At 35.8% G+C, this 21,162-nt stretch overlaps 1 protein-coding gene across 11 annotated transcripts in view; it reads right to left on the bottom strand.

Moving 5' to 3' along the window:
* The window catches only part of CYLD (CYLD lysine 63 deubiquitinase), a 61,283-nt gene that overhangs the window by 21,683 nt on the left and 18,438 nt on the right, over window positions 1-21,162 (bottom strand). For all 11 annotated transcript variants that reach the window (XM_057711584.1, XM_057711591.1, XM_057711593.1 and 8 more), the window contains 2 exons: window positions 5,169-5,267; window positions 3,500-3,616 (listed from right to left, as the gene is read on the bottom strand). In XM_057711584.1, coding sequence (XP_057567567.1) covers window positions 3,500-3,616; window positions 5,169-5,267 — 216 coding nt within the window. The remainder of the gene's footprint in view (window positions 1-3,499; window positions 3,617-5,168; window positions 5,268-21,162) is intronic.

Consider the following 21,162-nt stretch of genomic DNA (forward strand, 5'->3'; position numbering starts at 1 on the left):
AAATTTTGTCAAAAGCTTTTTCTGCATCCATTGAAATGATCATGGAGTTTTTATCCTTCAATTTGTTAATATGGTGTATCACACTGATTGATTTGCGTGTATTAAAGAATCCTTGCATTCCAGGGATAAACCCCACTTGATCATTAATTACACTGTGGTATAATTAAATACTGTTATTTCATAGCGATGAAATGGGATGGAATGCTATACAACAATGAAAACAAATCATAATCACATACTACAACTTGGATGCATCTTAGGAACATAATGTTGAGGGAGGCAATTACACAATATACACACAGTCTGATTCCTTGTATATAAAGCTCAAAACCATGCAGAACAAACAGTATGCTGTCTAGATAAACAAATTCCTAAAGCAATAATGAAAACTAAGAGAATGATAAACCCTAAATTAAAGATGATGGTAGCTCAGAGGAGAGTGAAGAGAATGACACTAGGAAGAAGCATCGAGGGGATTTCAAAGGGAACGATAACGTTCTTTTTCTTAAAGTGAGTAGTGACTACATGGGTGTTCACTGTACTTTATAGCTTATCCATTCAGGATTCTTTTTTTCTTCTAAGCTCTTTATTGGAATATAATTGCTTTACACTCTTGTACCAGCTTTTGAGGTACACCAAAGTGAATCAGCTGTATTTATACATATATCCCCATATCCCCTCCCTCCCGTGACTCCCTCCCGCTCTCCAAGATTCTTTACTAATGATATTTAATCTAAATTTTTTTAAGTTATTATTTTCTTTCCCAAGCCCTCAACCCCCCAAGCCCAACACTCAAATCCATAAAGCAAAGTCTGTTGTTTCTATCTCCAAAATATACCTCAAATTTGTCCACCCCTCTTACCCTCTACCATCATCTCCCCAGTCGAAGCCACCATCATCTTTCACCCTACAACCAGTCTCTTACCCGGTCTCTCTGACCCTCTTCTCACCCCTCTACAATCTAATTACCATACAACAGCTAGTGAGACTTTTTTAAAATTTAAAGATCTTACATGATCTTGTCTTATTTCCTTGTTTAAAACCTTCAACTTCTTTCCAGTATTCTTACAATAAGTACCAAATTTCTTACCACAACTTACTGGCTCCTACCTACCTCTCCAACCTCATTCCATACACCTCTTTTCCTTGCCCACTCTGCTGCAGCCACTCTGGCCTACTCTCTTTTCCCCAAACATAATTTCTCACCTTAGGGCCTTTGCCTTTACTATCTCCTCTGCCTAGAAAGCTCTTCTCAGGCTCTTTCTCTGGCAGGTTCATTCACATCATCCAGATCGCAACATAAATAGCATTTCCTCAAAAAGTCTTTTCCGAGTCACCCTCCAGTAGCTGGCTTCCCACCAGCTGCTATCACCTTGTTCATTTCCCTCACTGCACGTGTCAGGTTACCGAGCCTGTCTATACACTTATTGTCTCTCACAGCAACTAAAATATAAGCTCCCTGTGACCAGGAACTTTGTTAGTCTTTTCCATGGTTGGATCCATCACACTTGGTATAGCCACGAACACAAGAAAATACTCAATATTTGTGCGGAAAAAAATTCAATAAATGAATCAAATGTTATAGAGAATAGCTTTTAAAATGTGTAAGCAAAACAACTACAGAAACAATGTTCTTTTACAATTGAATTGCTTCTTCTATTTTCTAATTGAAGGATGCTGGCCTATTCCACACAAACTTACTTTATAGGTTCCATTTAGGTCTTTTAGGACCAGTTAGAAGGTCACTACATTAATCCAGACAGCAAAAAACAAAGGAAAGGATCTGAACTAAGGCAGTGGTTTCAAAAATGAAGAGAGGGGAAGGAGTCTAGTGATATTAATTAGGAGGAAATCCTTAGAACTTGGTGACATCTGGATGTGACAAATGAGATAAAGTGCAAGAGGAAGCCAAAGCTTATATTTTAGGCAACAGAACTCGTCTCCATTTCCTCGCTCCATAAAAATATAACTCACAAGGCCATCGACAACTGCCATTAGCTAAATCCAATGGGTTTTTGTGTGATCTTTATCTTGTTTGCCCTCTCAGAAGAATTCGATACGGGTGTCCATTAGCTCCTTGGCTTCTTGACCCAGTAACCTCTTGTCTTCCCGCACATCCTCTGGTTACTTTTTCTCTGTCTCCTTTAAAGACTTCTCCTCCCAGCCATTATGCTCCTCAAGGCTCAGCCTGAAGCCACACCCTCCCTCCCTACTTTCTTCGTAGGTGATATTACTCACAGGATTTTAATCACCACACATGTGAAGGCAACCTACAAATTTATTTCTCCAGCTCTTAACATCTCTTCTAAGCTCTAGATCTGCAAATGCAACTGCCCACTTGACAAATCACCTCTGGGAAGTTCAAAAGGCCCCTCAACCTCAACATATTCAAAGCAAATCCATCACCTTCCTCCACAATCACCTAACTATGCAGGCCAGAAAACCAGAAGCCATCACTCATGTCTCTTTCTTCCTTACCTCTCACTTCAATCTATCTGTGAATCCTGCCAATTCACCTCCCATATCTCATAGCCATCCACCTCTCCCCATCTCTTCCCCAACAAGTCCAGCCCAGCTACTACAATCTACAGCTAGGCCCATCAGAAGTCTTCAATGGTGTCCCTGCATTCACACAGCCCCTGCTTCAGTCCACTGTGCACCCTGCAGCCAGAATCATCTTTTCAAAAGGCAAACTTGGCAAACCCCTTGCTGAAAAGCCTTCAGTGGCTTCCCATTTCCTTTCAATAGGGCACACCAGGCTCCACATGCCCTGGCCCTGTTTGCCATTCCATTCTCATCTCATAAAATGTTTTAGCTCTCTGTTCTGGCTACTCTGGCTCTTTTTAGTCCTTGGCAAACACCAGCTCCATTTTACCACAAGGCCTTTACATATGCTATTCTTTCTGCCTGAAAGGTTCTTCTGTCCCACCTCAGTTTGTTACTTATCATTTCTCTGGTAAATCTATGCTCATGTCACTTCCTCCTGTAAATATCCCCAAGCCCCCCAAGTAAAAGCATCCCTTAATATAGTCTCACAGCATCATATGGCTTCATTACACTCATCAAGACTGCAATTCTACATGTTTCTGGTACATAGTAAGCACTCAATAAATATTTGCTGAACAGATGAACAGCAAAAAAAGAATGAATCTGAAGAGAGCTGTGTCCCAGAACCAAGGGAAGGTACAGTTTTTAAAAAGCAGTGTTTAAGGATATCAAGATAGTAAAGTCTTTAAATGACTGAATTGATTCTAGAGATCTACCTAAACAGATCAGTGAAGTGCAGAGAACAAGCTGCTAATACAGCTTCTGAATATTACATTAACCTTAACAGCAGTGCAGTTCAAATTGTATATAATATTTTAATGCAGCAGTATTTACAAGGAATGGTCTACTTATTCCATTTTCAAAAACTACATATATTGGTTAAAAAGCCATTTTTCCCTCTGGTGAGCTAAAAGGAGAGAATCTTTATAAAGAAACTAACATTGTAGATTACCTTCATCAATGTACCATGAATTTTTTGATTTAGATTGTGGTTGTGAGTCAACAGAAGACCCATTTAAGGCATAAAATAATTCAGATCTGTTTCTATTTCCAGGGTCTGAGGTAGATCCTATGGAACAAGAAAAGTTCCTTTAAAAAATAAAGTCAATATTTTTCCATAAGAGAAATTAATATGCATGTGGTGTTAACAATTATTTACACAGCCAACAGATATATACAAATACAATATATTTTATTAGTGTCTTCAGCTTTTAAAATTTTGGTAACCATTTTTGCAATGTCAAAATGATTCTTCAGCCCAAGAGACAATATAAGAGGAGAACAAGAATTAAGTTAAAAGAAGAGCCTACTCTTCTTTTAAAAATAAACTATTTTTAAAAAATCATTTCATGTACTATGGCTTATTTCCAAACGTCAAAATCACCACTCCCCAGTTTTGTTTGACGAACTTCTTCATTCACAAATTTAACCTATTATTTTAAAACAGTTGCCTTCAAAAAAAAAGGTAATCTTCAAATGTATATAAATCGATGCACAAATTAAGTTTAAGAGATTTAAGGTTTAAACATTCTGGAAATGTCAGTCAACAAATTCCTTGCTGAATTTCTTCATGTCCCTGGAAAAGTGAAGCAGTCTCATTTCTTATTCATTACATTTATAAATGTAAGAAAACATTAGTGTAGCTATGCCACAGACAGGTCAAGACATTCCCCTCCCTCAGTAGTAAGAGGACATGCTATAGCTGAGAGCAGTGGGGTCTCTAGAACTCATACAAAATCTGATTTCTTTTTCAATTTAAAGCAGATAACTCTACATGTCATACTTATAAAACTAAGATCTGCTACAACATAAGTAGCACACATGTCTTAAGACAATCTTTAGGCTATTTATATTTAAGGGAGAGTAGCAAGTTGGAGCTAGCCTACCTAGATCCACAGGTTAACATTAAAAATACTATTAACTATATATTCTATTTAACTGTAAGTCTCCCAGAGTCCAATGTCACATAAAATATTTCTTAAAGTACAATTTCCTTTTAAATGAGCTGAAAAAGTTTTGTTCGCTAAATAATAAAGGAAAAAATATTTTTTTCCTAACCTACATCTGAGTTAAGAAAAAATTCTTACAGCTTTTTAAATGAGCTGTTGAGCTTACAAAACTACCACCCTATAAATCAATGAAACTTGTGGAAGCTAACCAAAAAACTAAGAACTCCACATGTATTATGAGGGAGTTTCTGGAAGAAAGACAAAAGTTTTTGCTTAGCAGTTTGGAATTTAATTTGTGCCACCTCTGTTAGCAAAATCCACATAATCTCTAGTATATTTTATCCTTATAACATTATCCATAAATGATTATTTTGTACACTGCAACTCTAAACTCTATATACACGCTACAAGCAGGGAATTCCAAAAACCAGCTTCTATGGACCAGAAAAAGACACGGGTCCTCACAGGAAGCTTTTCATCATTTAAAAAGGGTTGGGAACTCTTGGCTTAAGCAACACCATCTACAAACATTCTTTTAGTAAACTACTAAAAATATTTGCAAGAAGAAAGTCTACACATACATTAAGGAGTAATACCTTTTAACCTTTTTTCAATGCTACGGCAAACCAAAAACCATGTGAATCACTAAGAACTGTATCCTATTATCCATACCTGCAGCCTTTGGTTTATTATGACTGGATGAACCTTTGTCCCCAACACCTCTTGACATAAAGGCTAGTTTGGGAGGCCTCCTTTCTTGTGTCGCACTATCTGAAACAGTAAACATGTTTTTTAAAGATAAAAGCAAATTCGTAGAGAAGAGCAACAACTGAGTGAATAATGACAGTACCAACAACAACAATCCCTTTCCAACAAAAAAGCAGCATTTTCACAGTAGTTTTACACATTCGTCAAGGCCATAAAAAGTACTGAAAAAGACTGTACCCAAAAAAATCATTGCTGTATTTCAAAACGTAATTTCTACAAGATAATACACCTCAAGTAAAATTCAGCTAAGTGCTTTAACTTCTTGAAAATTTAACCACTTTGAATCAATTTTATTTGATATCTTAAAACACCACCAAGAAAACCTTACTCAGTTTCTTGCAGCAGGATTTCCCAGTGTCCCACACTCAAACATCTCTAGAAGATGCTGAGATAAACAGACATCTTTACTGCATAACCCCAGAACCTTCAATATGCTAAGATGCACTGTGAATCTCTCAAACAGGGATGTAGTAAACTTATTTGATAATGTTTTTTGTGCCACTCTACTTAGCATCTCAGGTTAACACGTTTCATGAAACACAGGTTGGAAAAAGTCTGGTTAGGTGTACGTATCAGTTTTTAAATATATACATACATGTGTTAAGAATAACACACACACACATAAGAGAAATATATACAAATGAATAATGCAGAAATCAATAACATTTCTGAAGAAAACAAAACTTGTTTGAAAAATAGGGGCGATAATTTTGTTTGTGATACAAAGACTGCTTTAAACCTTAAAGGCCAGTGATTTTCATAAGATATTCACAAACACTGATCAGGCAAATGTAGAAAAGTCAGTCTGGAAAGTTCTCCCCTGGAAAGTTCCAAACACATCCGTGGAGGCCAACATGACACTTAGGAATTCTATCTGATAAAACTGTGTATCAGCAAAAAGAGTATCACCCACAGTGGATTTTTGAGAACAGAAAGAGAAAAATAGGGAAAGTTTTACATTTTAAACACAAGGAAAAGGCTATTTTTTTTTTAAGAAAAACGAAATAATACTGAATTAAGTATATAAAAACGATGCTTGGTAACTTTTTTCCACAGCTGGAGGGGGAGAAGAATGCATTATTAAACTAGGTCTTAAATGTCTCATAATGTGCTCAATGTGTTTAACCAAGTGATACAGTAAATGAAAGGCTATTTACTAATATTTTTATGTTGTTACCATTCAAATTTCTCCAAATACCATATATGAGAGCTATTGTAAAGGTAAAACTTTTTAGTCACTGGCAAAAGTTTCCAAATTAATAGCATAAAAATTAACTAAAGAAAACTAATTCCCACTATTAATTGCATGTAAGCCCATTTTAAACAGATATTCACATGTATACTACAATCTACATACATTATATAGTTAGTGGTGATTATAATAAAGGCAGAAAATGGTCTTAACTAAGGCCACCTGGCAGTACCAAAGGGCCAAATGGAAGAGCCGGTGGTGACAACTCTGCCGGTGATGCTAGGGGAGAGCTCCAAAGACTGGGAATATGCAGGGCACAGGAGTTGGAAATGGTGGTTATCTCCTACCAAAGACTTTGCTGGGGGCAGGGAGGGGTTCAAACATCAATTTTGAGGAACAGGACAGTCCTACAGAATTCTATGCAGATAAAGGGTCACATGCCATTTCTAACTTGCCCTCCAGCAATTACATACCAACTAATTCTTATTTCTTTGTCACAACTATATTCATGACCTACAATCAAAGCCTTCTCTCTTAAATGAATTTTAAGAGATTACCACCTCAGGAAAAGGTAAGTATGAGAAAGTAAACAAAGTGAGGCATAGATTCGCCAGATTATTTTGTGAGATTAAAACAACCCTGATTAAAAGATATTAAAAGAGATAGCAGGATATGTCCACAAAACAGCATGTATAAAATGTTCACAGCAGCCTTATTCATAATAGCCAAAAGCTGGAACAACACACTCCACAGGAGAATGGCTAAACAAACTGTGGTCTGTTCACACAATGGAATATTACATAGCAATAAAAAAAAAGAGTAAACAAGTGATACACGTAACAACATGGACGTGGTGTGCAGAAAAGAAGTGAAGCCCAAAGTACCCATTATGCATATACAGCAGGAGTGCATTCAAAATGATAAAATTAGCAGTCCGCTCAGCACTCTTGTTGATTTAATCAGAAAAAGAAAAATCCCTTGGAGAAACTTGGGTTGGAAACCGTAACAATGAACTAGTGAACAAAAACAATCAAACCATAAGGAATGTCTGAATTTAAATGACCCGCTAAATTGAGAAAAATTGCTTAACTGATGTCCTGCTTAACAGCATCCGCCACAAGGGCATAATTCAAACCCAAAGGAGAACTTAACATCCACGGAGAAATCTACTGAAGAAAATGTAAGTTTACTTGGGGAGAATGAAGAATTATAAAACCCAACACCAAACAGACAATACACAACTCTGCAAGAATTTCCTTCAGGTGAGATTACTGATCGAAATAAATATTTTCCTTATATTTTGGACAATTTTACATGAAAAATTGTTCAAGAAATCCTGGAAGGTCCATACAGATCACATCAGAGTTGCACGTTGTGACCTAGTGCTTCAAAATAACCTTTCTGACTCTGACTGTCTCCTATGAGAGGAGTCCTGCCTATACAGGCAACATCCAGGGAGACAGACTGACAATCTCTACGGAAGGCCACTTAGCATTAATATCAAAATGTAACGTACACATACCCTTTGACCCAGCAAGTCTACTTCCAGGAATTTACCTTTTTTTAAAAGATCTTATGAATATTTTAATGTAAATATGAGTATAATATATCCCATTTAAATACTCAGTGAGTATATTGATGGCACACAAGAAAAATCTACAGATGACAGGATATTTAGAGAGACAAAACCTGAAAGGACAGAATTAGTATCCAAAATGATCTGCGAATGGAAGACTGGATGGCTCTCACAACATGAAGTTAAACAGGGACAAAGGTAAAGTCCTGCCATGTGTTCCCCAAATCAACCAGACAAATATAGAGTCAGAAGCAGAAGTGCATGTGAACAAAACTGGGGAGTTCAGGCAAGCATGAATCCAGGAATCATTAATTCATTAGTTTATAAGTGCATTCATTCAGTCAAGAAATACCACCAACTCCATGCAAGGAAGGCATTTCCATGTCTCTGGGACTATAATTCAGACTGTGACAGGGATGTCCCCAAATCTTTTCTGCCAAAGTCCTATTCTATTGCAATCATTGGTCTACATACAGACTACGGTATTCTGTTCCCCTCCAGGTGTCCAAGCATGAAGATGTCTTCAACAAACCACGTCTTATTCAGAATATCTGGAAGCTATGCCACATGAGAAATGGCTAAATGACTCACACTATTTAGGCTGGAGAACAGAAGATGCAGGTGTCAAAAACACTCACCTTTGAATATCTGGAGGTTGCTGTAAGGAAGGGGGGCTGGATTTGGCCTAACTTCATCCCCAGTTAGAACTAGAATCAATGAGGGAAGTTGTAGGAAGGTAGACATAAGCATGTACCATACAAAGAGTGACTTTGCACAATTAGATCTGTCTAAAATGAAATACTCGACCACTGACATATATACACGACCAAATGTAAAGCAGGTAGCCAGTGGGAAGTTGGTGCGTAACACAGGGACATCAACTTGATGATGGGTGATGACTTAGAGGGCTGGGATAGGGAGGGTGGGAGGGAGTCAAGGGAGGGAGGGGATATGGTGATATATGTATAAATACAGCCGATTCACTTTGTCGTACAGCAAAAACTGGCATAACAGTGTAAAGCAATTATATTTCAATAAAGAGCTTAAAAAAATAATAAAATAAAATAAAATGAAATACTCGAATTTCCTGCAGGACAAAGTGACTCTTCTATCAAATGAACACATAGTTCCCTAAGAAGATATGGATGATAAGATAGGAAGTAATCTTTTAGCTATACTGGATACATGCAACTGACACATATATATGACACAACTCACTGAAGCATTGTTTAAAACAGCAATAGACTGAAAACAGCCTTAATGCCCATCAGTAGGGGACTGGTTAAAAAAATTGATACATTTATAAAATGAAATACAATGCAATAATTTAAGCAAAGGATTAAGTATGCAATTTACGTACTAATATGAAATGATCCCTAAGATCTACTGTTAGCTTTTTTTAAAAAGCTGCAATTTCCTCTCCTGGGAGGATATAAGTAGGTGTATTTTTTTACTATTCCTCCTGATAAGCACAGCTAAAAACTCTGGATGTAACATATAAAACAAAACAGAGACAACTCTGAAAGGCGAAGAGAAGGCAGATCAGCTAGGGAGCACAGGACCTAAGGAATGATGTGAGATTTCCCTGAGTTTTCTTATTGCCTCCTATATCCCAGACTCAGAGCTGAAGAAGCCAGCAACCTGGAAATGCCAATGGGCACAGACAAAAGAAACCCCCAACAAAAGTATGCTCTCATTAGTCAAAGAATGGGAAAAGAAAAATCCTGGTAAGACAGAAACTTTTAAACAATAATCACTCTACTGCAGCCAAACACAGTGGCCACACACACTCCAACAAAGGCCAAGCAGGGAATCTGGACTTCTGCCTCCACCTGACAACAATGAGGTGATACATCCCCCCTGTGGCAGCAAAAGCAAAGTTTAAACGTGATCTAGAGTCTCAGAATATAATACCCAACTGTCCAAGTTTCAAATAAAAATCGCTCATTACACCAGGAACCAGGAAGATGCCAAAAAGAATTGTAAAAGACAGTCAACAAATGCCAACACTGAGATGGCAGAGATGTTAGAATCATCTGACAAAGATCTGTAAAGCAATCATGATAAAAATGCTTCAATAAGCAATTACAAACACACTTGGGAAAAAATAAAAAAGAGAAACCTCTTTATAGGTTTCTCTCTTATAAAAGATAGAGAGAAAGGAATACTAGCATGCCACTAAACAAAGTCATCAAATCACAAAGGAAGAGAGCAAGAGAAGAAGGAAACAGAAGAAACACAAAAGCAGCCAGAAACATTGGACTCCATGAAAATCAAAATCTTTTGCTTTGTGAAAGACTCTGTTAAGAGGATGACGAGATAAGCTACAGACTGGGGAAAAAAATATTTGCAAACCACATATCCAACAAAGGACTAGTATGTAGGATATATAAAGAATTCTCAAAATTCAACAGTGGAAAAGCAAAGCATCCAATGAAAACATGGGCAAAAGAGATGAAAACACAGTTCACTAAAGAAGATACATAAATGCGATCGGTACACGAAATAGATATACAACATCATGAGCCACCAAGGAAATTCAACTAAAACCACAGTGAAGTATGACTATACACATCTCAGAACTGCTAAAACAAAAAATAGTGACAACACCAAATGCTGGTGAGGATGTGGAAAAACTGGATCACTCATAGATTGTTGATGGTAATGTAAAATGGTACAGCCACTCTGGAAAAGTGTGGCAGCTTCTTAAAAAACATGTGACTACCACTTGACCAGAAGCTGCACACCTGGACATTCATACCAGAGAAATGAAGACTTACATTCACTTGTATTCACTCTACACAGATGTTCATAAGCATTATTTATAACAGCTAAAAACGGGAAACAAATCAGATGTCCTTCAATGGGTAAACTGTTAAGAATATAACTGAGCAATAAAAAGAAATAAACCAGTGATACACACACCATGGATGAATCTCTGGAGAATTATGCTAAGTGAAAAAAAGCCAATCGCAAAAGGTTAATACTGTACAATCCTGTTTATATCACATTCTTGAAATGACAGAATTGTAGAAATAAAGAACAAAACAGCGGATGCCAGAGTTAAGGAGAGGGTAGGGACAAGAGGGGCAATGTGACAATAAAAAGGCAACATGAAGGATTCTGTGGTAAAGGGAATGTTCTGTATCTTAACTGCATCAATGTCAACACCCTGGCTGTGATCTTATACTCTGGTTGTATGTTTCCTTTGGGGAAAACTGTGTAAGGTGTACACAGCTCTCTCTGTATTATTTCTTACAACTACATGCAAATATATAGTAATCTCAAATATTTTCAATCATATATCTGACAAAGGGCTTATATTCAGATTTATAAGAATCCTCAAAACACAATAATAAAAATAAACAAATAGGCCAAAGATTTGCACAGATATTCCACCAAGGAAGACACACAAATGATAAAGCAGCACATGAAAAGATGTTCAACATCACTGGTCATCGGGAAAATGCAAATTAAAGCTACAATTAGATGCCACTATATACCTATTAGAAGAGCTAAAATGTATAAGACTGACCATACTTACTGCTGGCAAGGACATGCAAAAACTGGGAGTCTCACACACTGCTTCTGGGAATGGAAAATAGTACAACCACTTTAAGAAGACAGTTTGGCAGGTTGCTGTTGTTTTGTTTTGTTTTTAAAGCTAAACGATCACCTACAATAGTACCGGCCATTCCACATGTGGGTACTGACCCAAGAGAAATGAACGCTTCTGTCCAGACAAAGACTTACATGTGAATTTTCATAGCAGCATTACTCATAATAGCCACACACTAAATAGAAATAAGCCAGATGCCCATCAACAAGTGAATAAAGAAACAAACTGGTGTACCCTTCCACTTATAGGAAAAACACACTGTCTTTTCCTTTACTCTCACACTCACAACAATTTTGACACTTCTGGCCACCAAATGTGTCAGGAGTTTTCCCACACTAAGCTGTGACACCAGCTGGGTGTCCTACAATTCAATTTAGTTCTGACACGATCTACCTGGGGTTAGCGGCAAATTCCACAAGTTAATAAGGGCTCAGTCACAAAAGACTGCCCCCAATTTAGACACAAATCACATGTTCCAGGTTGTCCCCAGTAATTCTGACCAACCAGCTATAAATCAGGGTTCCCATGACCCCCCTCCTTGAGTTCAATCATTTGCTAGAATGGCTCATAGAACTCAGGAAAACACATGTACCAGTTTATTATAAGGGATATAAAAAATGATATAGGTGGACAGTCAGATGAAGAGATACACAGGGCAAAAAACAGGGAAGAGGCACAAAGCTTCCATGCCATCTCTGGGCATGCCACCCTCCCAACACCTGTGTTCAGTAACCTGCAAGCTCTCAAAACCTCATGCTTTGGGGATGTTTACGGAAATCTCCTCAGATAGGCATGCTTGATTATTAACTCCATTTCCAGCTCCTCTCCCCTCTCCAGAGGATGGGGCTGTGGCTGAAAGTTCTAATCGCGGCTTGGTCTCTGTAGTGACCAGCCCCCCATTCAAGAGCCCACTAGGAGTTCCCTCATAAGAACAAAAGACTCTTCTATCACCCAGGAAGTTCCAAAAGATTTTAGGAGCTCTGTGTCAGACACTCCTACCACTCAGGAAATTACAAGGGTTTTAGGAGCTTTGTGTCAGGAACTCGGGTCACAGACCAAACATTAGCAAGAATCGGGGCAGAGACATGTATACGTATGTGTGTATACACAAATATACACACACACGTAGACATATATGTATACATACATGTATATATTATATATACACATGCATATATTACCTATACAACATAATATATACTATATATATTATTTCACACCACAGAATGGAATACGCCTCAGTAACAAAAAGGACACATGGATGAATCAACAAATAATTCTGCTGAATGAAATGTCAGACAGAAAAAAAAGGAGTACATCCTGAGTTAGTCCATTTTTTATATAAAATTCTAGGAACTGTGAACAAACGTATACGGACAGAAAAAAGATCAGTGGCTGCATGGTCTTCGGAGGAGGGGACAGGCCGCGGTGGCAGGAAGCAAACACAAGGAGCATGCCTTGGGGGATGCACACGGGCACCGCCTCGACTGCGGTAAAGGCGGCACGGGTCTAGACACTCGTTAAAACACATCAAACTGTACACTAAAGGATGTGCAATTTATTGTATGTCAATTAAAACTCATTCAACTTGTTAAGACTATAAAAAGAAGGTACAAAAAGGTGTATAAAATATGCAAATACCGAACAACAAAGGAACGAATTAATCACGACAGATACAGAAGAGAATTAGGTAGTTGGGGGGCAATGCTGGGAGGAAAAGGTCTCACACACCCTTTGAAAATTCTGTGCAAGCGCGAATGTGATACATGATTTAAAAATAAAATTAGCATTACATTCCCAACCCCCAAAACTAAAAGAGACAGCAAAGACTGGACTAGAAAAAGCAGAAATTTAGGGGAGGTACTAGTTGACATGCTTCATCACAACAGGTTTAAAAACCTGAACATGATGTCAAATTAGGTACGTTAGAGGTTTTTAACATTTAAAACGGTAACGAAGAGAGGGAAAACTCTGTAACAGGTTGAAGACTCCTGCATTTTTAGTCAAAGGTAATCTTCAGAAGCCTACTGTAACAAGCAACTGAATAGGACGAACTCTTTCCTAATCTCATCAACTGTTCAACTGCCTCCAAAAATTTTTGTTAATGCTGGAAATAAGTTTGTCCTACAAATGAAGGCAACTGGGCAAGAAAAAAACTAACTAAATGAGACATGACTATCGTTTTCTCTCTCAAGAAATGGGTGTTGATGATGTCATGAAATATGGATGAAGACCTATTTAAATAAATGAAATTAATTTTCATTTAGACAACTTTGCTTTTTAGAGTCTATTTGCAGGCTTTATTGTGTTGGCAAAAAAGTATAATTGGTGTATTATGTAATAAAAGCTGGTATCATTCTCAATTATCTTCTATTCAGGGTTTATGAAAATCAAGATTTCAAAGAAAAAAAAAGCATTCTCTGCCTTGCTTGTCACTGCTCTGAGAGCCACTAACAATGACAATGATGGCCATTGATCTATAAGATCAAAGTCTGCCTGACAAGTGATTCCCAAGAGAGTCATGTAACTAATTTTGATTATTTTAATCCTACATCATTTAAATAAAATATAATTGTAAATGTTTTTGAAGATAAATACTACTAAACTTGAATTCCTTGTCAGATTATATATAATTCTATCACATGAAAAATATAAATGGTAGCTTTTTCTTTTCTTTTCTTCTTAAGTGCTACTGTAGAACCCAAGATTATTTACATTTCAAGCCAAATCGAGACATGGAAAAAGTATACAGAAAGAAATACAGCTCTGGAGTTTTGAAAAAAAGGGGGGTGGGGGCATTTCAACTCTTTATTCTGCAGCAAACTGAGAAAAACACAATCAATTATACATAAGCCAACCTCATATTTCAGGTATCTTTTTCTTTCTTAAATTATAATACTAAACTAATGACTTCCCCAGCCTCCCAACCTACTTGATATAATGAATTATATTTAGTTGTAAAATGCAAAATTCAAAGAAATTCAATTAAGGTAGATAAAAAGGATGGCTATACTAATATGGTTTTGAGCTTTCAAAAGTACCCTTTGGAAATTTTTTTTTTAAAAAAGGAAGAAGGAAAGAAAAATAAAGCTCACAGGGATATTTGATTTGGTAACACAAGTTAAATTACATTTATCTATGTGGTTCTGGAGAAACAATATTAGCATAGAATTGCTTATCCCTGAAAGAATAAATAACGAAAGAAAATTGATTTTACAAGGGATTCCCCTTAGCTATCCAGCAAGTTAACATTATAAATTAGCATAACTCACGGAATTTGCTTAGGACAGGGTTTCTCAGCCTCAGCAATGCTGACATTTTGGACCAGATCTTTTTTTGTGGAGGGATGCTCTCTGCATTGTAGGATGTTTAGCGGCATCTCTGCCTCTATCCCCTAGACTCAAGCAGTACGCCTACCCCAGATGTGATGATCAAAAATGTCTTCAGACGTTGCAAAATGTCTTCTGGGGTCAAAATCACCCCAGGTTGAGAATTACTGGCTTAGAACTAAAATGACCTTCTTATGAAGGTTTTGTACTAATGCTAAAAGTAAAGTAAAACAAAACAAAAAACTTTAAAAATTGCTTAATATACCAAAAAATAAATAAATAAATAAAAGGAAACTGTGACAGTCTCAAAAGAAAAAACTGCAATGCATACCAATCTATAGATGATTCTGATGCTGGAACTGGCAGAGAAGAATTTAAAGAGGCTGTCATACCTATGCTTAATGAAGTAAAGAAAAATATGCTTACAGTGAAGCAGAAGATACGAATATCTCATTACAGAAATAAAAACGATCTAGAGAAACAAAAAAAGGACCTGGATGGAAAGTCTTCAAGTAGTTTTAAAAACCTGAAAATACAATATCTCAAAAAATAATGTATTGGATGCGCTAAAAACACACTAGGGATACAAGAGGGGGAAGTAAATAAAATTGGAAGTAGAACAACAGAATTATCTAAAGAACAGAGGGACTAAAATTTGGGGAAAAAAAATTAACAGAACCTCAAGGATAAGGGAAAATATCAAAAATTATGACATATATCTAGCTGAAGGCACAGAAAGAGAAGACTGAAAGGAATAGAAAAAACATTTGAAGGAAAAATGGCTAGACATTTCCTACTTTGTTAAGAAACATAAATTTACAAATCTAAGAAGTTTAGCAAATGCACCCAGGATATAAAGAGAAAGAAAATCATGCTAGGCACATCATAGTTAAATGCTGTAAACCAAATATAGTCTTCAAAGCACCCAGAGAAAAACAACATATTATATTACACACACAGGCACAATGATTCAAGCTACTGGTGCCTTTTCATCAGAAACTATGGAGGCCAGAAAATAGTAGAAAACCAATTTTAAAGCAGAATTCTATATATACCCAAAATATCCTTCAAATATGAAGGCAAGATAGACATTCTCAGACAAAAGAAAATTAAGAGAAATTCACTTCCAGAAGACTTCACTTCAACAAAGATCACAAGAAGTTCTTCAGGATGAAGGAAAATGATAAACAGATGCACGGATCTTTTAATTCTTTAAAATATAAATGATTATTTCAACAAAAAATATAAAATTTTCTTGTGTACTTTTAAAGTACATAGATGTAATGTACATGACAATTAATAGCATAAAGAATGAGGAAGAGGTAACTAGACTTACATGGTTACAAGGTTTCTACATCTTATATACATGTATATAATTGGCACAATATTAACCCTAACTAGACTTAAACATTAAGGATATATACTATAATCCTTGGAGAAACCACTAAAAGCAACATTACAATGAAATACAGCTTAAAAACCAATAGAGTAATTAACATACGATTCTTAAAATTTTTCAAATAATCTACTAAAAAGGTAGAAAATGACTACAAGAAGAATGAAAAACAGAAGGACAAATAGAAAACAGATAATAAATAGTATTGTGTTCAAAATCCAATAATAATAATAATAATAATTACTTTTAGTGTTAATAGATTAAACACAAAAATGAAAAGAAAGAGATCATCAGAATGGATTTTAAAAAAATGACATGCTGTCTAAAAAAAACCAAGTGGGACAGAGTGGGAAAATGGAGTAAAGAAAGTGGGGTGGAGGGTAACATCTCAATCCAAAAAAACACATTGGGGATAGGGCAGATAAAGTAGGACAAACAGAAAACACACAAGATGGTAGAAATAAATTAAACTGTCAGCAATGATAAATATTAACAGATTAAAATCTTCAGTTAAAATATAAAAATTGTCAAACTATATTAAGAAACCAACTATATGCGGTTATAAGAGACATACCTGAAACATAAATGATGGAAAAGAGACACACATGTAAAATACTAACCAAAAGAAAACCTATCTATATCATACAAAATAGAATTTATGGCAAAAAAAAAAATTACTGGAGATGGAGATGGTCACTACACAATGAGAAACAGCTCAAATCACCTGGAAGATATAACAATTCTAAATTCTAGGTACCTAAAAATTCTAAACCTGTATGCAGCAAGTAACAATTTCAAAATTAAAGCAAACACTTTCAGAATTAAGAAGAAATTAACAAATTCACCATCATAGTGGGATGTTGTAACATACCTTGTTCAGTAACTGTTAGCCCTCGCAATTAAAAACTCAGTAATGACACATAAAATTTGAATAGCATAATAAATTAGCTTGACCTAAGGGACATTTAAAATATGCATGAAGTACATGCAACTACAATTGAGGAAAACACATTCTTGTCAAGTACACACAAAACATTTCTGAAAACTGATCACATACTAGGCCGTAAAGCCAGCCTCAACAAATGTCAAAGGATTGGTATCATATTCTCAGATCATATGCAATCAAATTGAAAATTAATAACAATAAAAACGAAAAGCCAGACGCACGAATTAAAGTACATTTTAAAACAGTTAATGAATTACATTAAAAAATCATGGAGGAAATTACAAAATACTTCAAATTTAATGGTAACAAGATAACTACATATCACATTTTATGGAATGTAGGTAGTTGGGTACACAGGGAGAATCTGTAGCCTTAGATGCTTTACACTAGTGAAAAAAAAGACTAAAAATTAATAAGCTAAGCATTCAAACTTAACAGTTTAGAAAAAAACAGAATAAATCCACAAAAAGTCAAAGAAAAATAATTTTAAAAATTACTGAAACAAAAAATCAATATATCTAGAAAGGATGGTTTTTTGAATAAATGAAAGTGAGAATCCTCTGGTAAGATTGTTTTTCTATGTCTGCCTTATTTCACTTAGCATAATGCCCTCACGGTCCATCTACAGTGTCATAAATAGCAGGATTTCCTTCTTTCTCATGGCCAAATTATACCCCACAACATCTTCTTTATCCATTTGTCTATTGATGGACATTTAGGTTGTTTCCAGATCTTGGCTACTGTGAATAATGCTGTAATGAATATGGGAGTGCAGACATCTTTCTGAGATCCTGTTTTCATTTCTTTTGGATATACATCCAGAAGTGGGCTTGTTGGAGTGTATGGTAATTCTATTTTTAATTTTTTGAAGAGAAAGGCAAATACAGTATGATCTCATTATATATGGAATCTGAAAAGGACAAACTCAGAAAAACAGAGAGTAGAGTGGTGGTTACTACGGAGTTGGGGGTGGAATGGGGTCAATCATTAAAAAACAAATACTGTATGATTCCACCTAAATGTGGTACTTAGAGTAATCCAGATCACAGAGACAGGAAGCAGAATAGCAGCTGCCAGAGGCTGAGTGTGGGGAAGAGATGGGGGTTTATTGTTTAATGGGTATAGAGTTTTACAAGATCAAAAGCATTAAGGAGACAGATGGTGATGACTGTTATACAAAATTATGAATGTATTTAATACCGCTAAACTGTACATGTAAAAATGGTTAAGACGGTAATTTTATGTTATATGTACTTTACCAAACAAAAAGATTTTTTTATTTAAATACATGCATTTTTAATTTAAAAAAAAATTTTTTTTTAAATTTTACCCCAACACTTTTCAAGGAACAGGCCCTTCCTGGGGCAAGCCCATTCCAGGGCACGATGTAAAAAAATTTTTAAACATGCAATGCAAATTTTTTTTTAATTTTAAAATAGGCAAAAATTTGCAAACTGAACCAAGCAATGTATCACTCATGATAAAACTGGACTTAGGAAGGTAAAGCTAATTTAATATTAGAAAATTAGCAGATTAAAAGAAAAGAACCTTAGGACTATCTCAACAGATAAAAAAAAGTTTGATAAAATTCAATATCCACTCATGATAAAGCTCTCTGACAGTGGGGAATAGTGGGTAACTTTATAACCTGATAAATGACAGCAACAACAGTAAAATCCTATGATGAACATCATACTTCATGGTGAAATGCTGAAAGCATTCACTTTAAGATCAGGAGCACGGCCAAGATGCCTGCGCTCACCACTTGTATTTAATATTATACGTCCACTAGGATGACGAGGCATGTTTCAAAAAGGAAAGCTATAAGGAGTAGAAGGAGGAGGTAAAACGGTATTTGCAGATAATAATGACTTGCTACTAAAAATGTAATCTACAGATAAATTGTGAATAGAAGATTTTAATAAGATTGTTTATAACAAAACTCAGCACACAAAAGTCATCTGAGATACTACTTCACATCCACTAGGATGACTAGAATCAAAAAGTCAAATAACAACAAAGAAATGAAGAAATCAGAATTCTCCTTCACCGCTGTAAAACGTAAAATGGTGCACCCACTTTGGAAAACAGTCTGGCAGTTCCATAAATGATTAAACATGAGCTACCATATGACCCAGCAATTCCATTCCTAGATATATACCCAGGAGAAATGAAAGCATACATCCACACAAAAACCTGTACACGAATGTTTTTAGCAGCCTTAAATACTACAGCCAAAATATGGAAGGAATCCAAGTGGCCATCAACAGATGAATGGATAAACAAAATGTGGTATTTTAATACAATGGAATATTATTCAGACATAAAAAAGAATGAAGTACTGATATATGCTATAACACGGATGAACCATGAAAACATTACAGTAAGTGAAAGAAGTCAGTCACAAAAGACCACATATTATATTATTCTGTTTATATAAAATGTCTACAACAGGCAAACATACAGAGTCAGAAAGTAGACTGGTGGTCGATTAGGACTGAGGAAGATGAAGGGATAATGGAGTTACAGCTAAAGGTACTGGGTTTCTTTTTGAGTTGATGAAAATGTTCTCTAACTGACTGTTGTGATAACTGTACATACCTGTAAATACACTAAAATACACTGAACTGTATGGCTTAAACTAGTGAAGTATATGGTATGTGAATTAGATCTCGATACAACTGTTTTTATAAGTAGACTATATTTCTACTTATTACCAAAAAACTACTAGAAAATATGTTTTACTTTATAACGTATCAAAATACATGCAAGAAATGGAGAAAATTATAAAATTTTACTATAAGAGATTAAATCAACAAAAGGCTGTACAATGTTCATGTGTTAGAAATGCCAATTTTCCTCAGATTGTTTCACAGCTTGCCTGCAAGTCCGATCAAAATCCCAACGGACTTCCCTTGTAATATTTGAGAGGCTGACTGTTACATTTACAATGAAGAGTCAAGGGCCAAGACATTCATTAAGAAAAAGGACAAGAAGGGAAATGTTCTCTTATAGCTATAAGACTTCTTCTAAAGCTATGATAATAAAGGCCTAGAGGTCTTAATGTAGGAAAAGAATAGAGCACAGAAAGACATCCATATATACATATGTTAAAGCTTGAGTTATACCCAGCAAGCGTGGCAGAGAAAATTGCGTACATGTACCTCATATCCTACACAAAATCAACTCTAGGTGTATTACAGACTTAAATGTGAAGAGTAAAACTATTAAACTTTTAGGAGATAATACAGAATAACAGGAAAACTCAGAAGAGAAATGAGGCAGGACTAAGGCTCTTATTAAAACATATTATAAAGAATCATTAAAAACAATGTGGTGCTGAAGCATGAACAGACAGAACAGAAAGTCCAGAAATAACTGAAGTATATGTGGGAGTTCAGTATGATGAGAGTGGCATCTCAAAGGAGGAAGGAAAGATGGACTTTTTAATAAATGGTGTTGGGACAACTGGGTAACTACCTGGGCAGGGGGGTAGAAACTAAATTAGATCCATATTTCACATCGTACACCATATGAAGTGAAAATGGCTCCAAGATATAAATGCAAAAAATAAAACCACAAGAGTACTAGAAGAAAACATGCAGAAATTCCTTTATAACCTTGGAGTGACTCAAAATCCAGATGCCACTAACAAATCTGACAAATTCAGCTATGTAAAAATTTCAAATCCTGCGTGACAAAAAATCTCAAAGTCAAAAGACATTAAACTAAGTGGAATAAGCTATATACAAAGGACAAATATTGTATGGATTCCACTTACATGAGGTATCTAGAACAGGCGAATTTATCAAGACAGAAAGTAGAGAACACAAGTTACCA

Source organism: Hippopotamus amphibius, chromosome 16 (assembly GCF_030028045.1).
Source record: "Hippopotamus amphibius kiboko isolate mHipAmp2 chromosome 16, mHipAmp2.hap2, whole genome shotgun sequence".
Classification (NCBI taxonomy): Eukaryota; Metazoa; Chordata; class Mammalia; order Artiodactyla; family Hippopotamidae; genus Hippopotamus; species Hippopotamus amphibius.